This window comes from Rhinopithecus bieti, unplaced genomic scaffold, assembly GCF_001698545.2.
Source record: "Rhinopithecus bieti isolate Rb0 unplaced genomic scaffold, ASM169854v2 scaffold_55715, whole genome shotgun sequence".
Classification (NCBI taxonomy): Eukaryota; Metazoa; Chordata; class Mammalia; order Primates; family Cercopithecidae; genus Rhinopithecus; species Rhinopithecus bieti.
In genome coordinates, this window is record NW_016822769.1 from 795,993 (window position 1) to 802,427 (window position 6,435).

The 6,435-nt window shown below is 38.2% G+C and overlaps 1 protein-coding gene across 1 annotated transcript in view; it reads left to right on the forward strand.

Annotated features, from left to right (window-relative positions):
• Positions 1-6,435, forward strand: part of GOLM2 (golgi membrane protein 2) — a 127,171-nt gene that overhangs the window by 37,919 nt on the left and 82,817 nt on the right. Inside the window, exons 3-4 of the mRNA XM_017861013.1 lie at positions 2,518-2,620; positions 5,545-5,635. Coding sequence (XP_017716502.1) covers positions 2,518-2,620; positions 5,545-5,635 — 194 coding nt within the window. The remainder of the gene's footprint in view (positions 1-2,517; positions 2,621-5,544; positions 5,636-6,435) is intronic.

A 6,435-nucleotide genomic window follows, 5' to 3' on the forward strand; every position in this document is an offset into this window, starting at 1 on the left:
GAGGCCGAGGCAGGCAGATCATGAGGTCAGTAGTTTGAGACCAGCCTGGCCAACACAGCGAAACCCTGTCTCTACTAAAAATACAAAAATTAGCTGGGTGTGGTGGCGGGTGCCTGTAATCCCAGTACTCAGAAGGCTGAGGCAGGAGAATTGCCTAAACCTGGGAGGCGGAGGTCGCAGTGAGCTAAAATTGCGCCACTGCACTCCATTCTGGGCAAGAGAGCTAGACTCTGTCTTAAAAGAAAAAAAAAAGAGAAATTTAAAATGTGGCTTGAATATGTAAATACAATGATTAACTGCAAATATTTTAAGTGAATCATTGATTTTTTCATACTTGATTATTATACAATAGTTATGATGCATATTGTTAAACATTATGTGTCTCAGCAGATGTTTATGTGACTTAAATTTTTATTCTTCATTATTGCCACAGTTATAATTCCACAATAAAATTTAGGAAGTATAGAAAAAAAGTGTATGTTCAAAATTTTACCATTAAACACATTCACTGATAGTACTCTGATATATTTTATTCTAGTGTATATTCTATTTGATATATATTTTATTCTAGTCTTTTGTTGCATGAATGCAGTTATAAGTATATGTTTACATCTGCTGTTTAAAACATCTGCTTTTATTTTATTTTTTATTTATTTTTTTTTTTTTTTTTTTTTGAGATAGTCTTCCTTTATCGCCCAAGCTGGAATGCAGTGGCATGATCTTGGTTCACTGCAACCTCTGCCTCTGGGTTCAAGTGATTCTCCTGCCTCAGCTTCCTAAGTAGCTGAGATTACAGGCATGTGCTACCACACCTAGCTAATTTTTGTATTTTTAGTAGAGACGGGGTTTCCACTTGTTGGCGAGGCTGGTCTCAAACTCCTGGCCTCATGTGATCCACCCTTTTTACTCAGGAAAGTGGCTGTATATATATCTCCCAAGTGTTTCTGGAGTGCTTTTAGAGTAATAAGACTAATTCTATAATCCTTCCGTAAGAAATACTTGTTATAGTGTTGGTACATTATAGCTAGATGTTATATTTTAATCTTAATAAACTGTTGCTTATACAGTATAGGCCCCTGTTTTCATTTCTAAAAATTATCTTAATACTACTTTTGCTTAACTGCTAAGGCTGTTAGCTGTTTTTAAAATCACCTATCTATGTAATTAACATTTACTCTTTTCCGCCTGCATTTCTTTTGTCTGTAGACTTTAGCTCATGAGGGAATGAAATCTAGAACATGTGTGGCTGGTGACTGTGGATTAAACATTTACAAACAAGTGTTTGGCCAGGTTATAATTTACTATCTAGTTTGGAATTTCATGTTATTCATTTCCACTAAAACATTTCAGTCTCAGTCCAGAAATTATGAGCTTTGAAAATGGAATTTTGGGATATGTAGAGCTACCGTCCATAGCCGAACTAGAAATGTATCTAAAATGATTGGCACCTAAGTTGGTAGTCGAATGTGATTTAAAATGAGAAAGAAAACTTAAAATTTGTACCCATAGTAAACATATCTAAAAAGTATGATTTTTTTTCCTACTGTAATAAAGCAGATAGGTTTGAAGAGATAGGTAGTTTTTGTATTGTCTCCACAGCTTAGCACGTGTCTACACAAAGTGTAACAATGTAATTTAAAGAATATTTTGGGTTGATGTGAACTCCACTGAAGCTATATTGTTTTAAAAATAAATGTTATTGGTCAGGTGTGGTGGCTTATGCCAGTAATCCCAGCACTTTGGGAGGCTGAGGTGGCCGGATTGCTTGAGCCCACAAGTTCAAGACCAGTCTGGGCAACATAGCTAACCCATCTCTACTAAAAATACAAAAATTAGCCGGATGTTGTGTTGCACACCTGTAGTCTCAGCTGCCTGGGAGGCTGAGGTGAGAGGATCACTTGAGCTCAGGAGGCGGAGGTTGCAGTGAGCCAAGATTGCACCACTGCACTCTAACCTGAGCGACAGAGCAAGACCCTATCTTAAATAAATAAATAAATGAATAAATTTTATTGACCATGAATGTGTTACAAAAGGCTGTTAAATGTGGTATTAGTTATATAATTTAATTTCCTGGGAGTATTACTAAAAAAACTGAGAATTATGTATAATTAAAAAAAATCCCGGCCGGGCGCGGTGGCTCAAGCCTGTAATCCCAGCACTTTGGGAGGCCGAGGCGGGCGGATCACGAGGTCAGGAGATCGAGACCATCCTGGCTAACATGGTGAAACCCCGTCTCTACTTAAAAAAATACAAAAAACTAGCCGGGTGAGGTGGCGGGCGCCTGTAGTCCCAGCTACTCGGGAGGCTGAGGCAGGAGAATGGCGTAAACCCGGGAGGCGGAGCTTGCAGTGAGCTGAAATCCGGCCACTGCACTCCAGCCTGGGCGACAGAGCAAGACTCCGTCTCAAAATAAATAAATAAACAAACAAACAAACAAACAAACATCCCATAGCTTCTGAATAGGAAGCATTACAATGAGCGAACTTGACTCCTTTGGTTCTTACCTTGGGTGGATAGAGCAACTTGCCGAGCTTCGTCAGGAGTTTCTTCGACAAGAAGACCAGCTTCAGGACTACAGGAAGAATAATACTTACCTTGTGAAGAGGTTAGAATATGAAAGGTAAGATGTTACATACAACATATGTTTATGAATCTAAAATATTTGTCCAACTTTTGGACTCAGTTCATTTCTTCCTCTCGGACTTTTGTTTTCCTTTTTTTCTCTTCTTTCATTTTGTTAAGTCTTTTAAATTCCTTTTCTTTTATCTTTCTTTAGCTTTTTGAAATCCAGACTCTTATTTTGATAAATTAAACAGCATGAAGTATCTCTTAGAGGGCATGCTGAGTTTATTATGTTGTAAAATTCATTGTGAGACAGAAAATCTTACAAGCTCTGAGTTTTATCAGATGTGGCAAAGATGGAAAGGAGATTTGTGATTCTTTTTGATGAGCATCCAGAAGATGAAACCAGCACTGGGAGATGTTCCCAGAAGAGCTGAGGGCCTGAGTGCTAGCTGCTCTTCCTGTTCTGCATGTCAACCCTCTTGCTGATACCTCTAGACTTGGTGATGAGGTTGGGGAACCTCTTACAGGCCTTTCTAGCAATCATTCCTTAAAACTTTTATTATATTTGTAATCAATTTTATGGTAAAAGATATTTTTTAGATTTGTACACCAAAAGTTAGAAAGATTTGCCATATTTTAAAGCATTTTTTGTCCATTTCTGACTTCTTACTCTTGTAGATTATCAGTTATCATTATACATTTACTTAAATATATATATTTTAACATAACAGTATTCAGTATTTTTCTGTATGTCTATAGGATTAAAGATTGAACATATGTAGAGGTAATATATTATTCTAGCATATTAATATACCAAAACTTCTTTAGTCTTTTCCAATTGTGGGACCACAGTAGGAGTTTTCCTTTTCTCACTTTAAGACTATCACAGGCTAGGTTATGGTGGTTCACACCTATAATCCTAACACTTTGGGAGACTGAGACTGGAGAATCATCTGAGCCCAGGAGTTAAAGACCAGCCTAGGCAACATAATGAGACCTCTGTCTCTACAAAAAATTTTTAAAAATTAGTCGGGCGCGGTGGCTCAAGCCTGTAATCCCAGCACTTTGGGAGGCCGAGACGGGCGGATCACGAGGTCAGGAGATCGAGACCATCCTGGCTAACACGGTGAAACCCCGTCTCTACTAAAAAATACAAAAAACTAGCCGGGCGAGGTGGCAGGTGCCTGTAGTCCCAGCTACTCGGAGGCTGAGGCAGGAGAATGGCATAAACCCAGGAGGCGGAGCTTGCAGTGAGCTGAGAACCGGCCACTGCACTCCAGCCCGGGCGACAGAGCGAGACTCCGTCTCAAAAAAAAAAAAAAAAATTTTAAAAATTAGCTGGGTATGGTGGCATATGCCTGTAGTCCTAGCTGCTTGGGAGCTGAGGTGGGAGGATCGCTTGAGTCCAGGAGATTGAGGCTGCAGTGAGCCATGATGATGCCACTGTACTCTAGCTTGGGCAGCAGGGTGAGAACTTGTCTCTTCAAAAAAAAAGAAAAAGACTATCACAGCTATAAAATTTTCTGTGCAAAAAAGATTTCCCAAAACTAGCTGGGTATGCTGGCATACACCTGTGGTCCCAGCTACTCAGGAGGCTGAAGTGGGAGGATCGCTTGAGCTTGGGAGGTTGAGGCTGCAGTGAGCCATTATCATGCCTGCACTCCAGTCTGGGCAACAGAAGGAAAGCTTGTCTCAAAAATAAATAAATAAATAAACAAACAAACAAATAAATAAATAAATAAAGATTTCCCCTCCCCTTATGTTATTTCAGTAGTATATTTTCTCAAATGTAGAATTCCTCAAAAAGAATGCTTTACCAATTTTGTTGCTTTTACTGCACAGGTGAAAGATTGCTTTCTGAAATGATTGTACTCATTTATAATGTAGATATTTCCCCATAGCCCTGCCAACTTTGGTTTTAATTCTAATTTAATTTTGTTAGTATAGGAATAAGATACTACATATATACATATAGGAAGTTGGTGGGTTTTTTTGTTTTTTGTTTTGTCTTTTTCTTTTTTTGAGACTGAGTCTGTCTCTGACTCCCAGGCTGGAGTGCAGTGGCACAATCTCAGCTCACTGCAACCTCCACCTCCTGGGTTTAAGCAATTCTCATGCCTCAGCCTCCTGAGTAGCTGGGACCACAGGCATGTACCACCATGCCTGGCTAAATTTTTTGTGTCTTTAGTAGAGACAAGGTTTCATTGTGTTGGCCAGACTGATCTTGAACTCCTGGCCTCCAGTGATCTGCCTGCCTTGGCCTCCCAAAGTGCTGGGATTGCACGTGTGAGCCACCGCGCCTAGACACATATAGGAAGTTTAATTTGCTTTTATAATGGTGAAAGTTAACATTTTTCTATATGTTTGTCAACTGTTTCTTTTTGCATGATTGGTCTATGTGTATCCTTTGGCTACTTGGCTAGCAGAAAGTCACTATCTTTATGTTTTGCTTCTGTTCACTTTCTCTTGATGGCACCAGTCTATCTTCTTTATTAGTTTCTCCTGTTCCTAGTATTCTATGGTTTAGCCTTTTATTACAATTTTTAAAGTACTAACTATTGGATGAATCTTCTGCTACCACTCCTTATCAGTTCTCATAATTCTAGCTTTCCTCATCTGTTACTATAAATTAGTCTCACAGTTTTCTCTTCTCCAGTATTTTTGTCTTCTGTGATTGAAGTTGGTTCTGATAGTTTTTTTATAGATGCAATTTATGGAAATAATAGGAAAAGAATTGTTTTTATCTTTGTAATTTCTGTTTTGTCAATTAGCTTTATCAGTATTACCTATTTCCTATTACAAGTTCAAGTATTTTAAAAGTTTGGATTGTGAGCTATTTGTATGCTCTTTGTTTTTTCCAGCCCACTCTCCCCTGCTAACTGAATGTTTTGTCTTTCTTAATGTATGTGTCAACTACTGGACAACTTTGAGAATCCAATCCAAGGTAATATAATCTAAAAGAATGACTTTGTAATTTAGTTTTCAGTGTGGACAGCAGATCAAGGAATTGAGAGCACAGCATGAAGAAAATATTAAAAAGTTAGCAGACCAGTTTTTACAGGAACAAAAGGTAAATTTAAAAAATATACTTAAATCCAAACATATTTTGTTATAAATCATGATAATTTAGAAATTAAAATTGTAATTTTGTCACAAAACATTATAGTTTAAGTTTTCCAGCCAGCCTAATTCCAAAAGTGATTTACAATGACTTTATTTCTGAGTAAATTAAACATTTGCAAAAATATAATCTTAATTCTTAAAACTGGTCAGGCGTGGTGGTTCACGCCTGTAATCCCAGCACTTTGGGAGGCTGAAGTGGGTGGATCACTTGAGGTTAGGAGGTCAAGATCAGCCTAGCCAACATGGGGAAACCCCATCTCTACTAAAAATACAAAATATAGCTAGGTCTGGTGGTGCATGCCTGTAATCTCAGCTACTTAAGAGGCTGAGGCAGGAGAACTGCTTGAGCCCAGGAGACGGAGGTTACAATGAGCCAAGATCATACCACTGCACTCCACGGAGGTTACAGTGAGCCAAGATTGCACCACTGCACTCCAGCCTGGGCGACAGAGTGAGACTCTGTCTAAAAAAAAAAAAAAAAATGAAATTAATTTTGAACCAAAATATCCATCTTTTTTAAAAAATAATTTTTGTTGTTAATGTATTTCTCAGATTGTAAAGTGGGCAACTTTTTTACTGAAAATCAACTACTTCCTTTTTTATGCATTTGAGAAATAGAATAAAAAGAAACACTTTTTCCTTTATTATCAATCTCTGTTTTTCTGACACCCTTTCCTTAAGCACAGAAATGAGACACTAGCCACTATAACCAATTTGATTCATACTTTTGGCGGGTGGGGGGGGGGG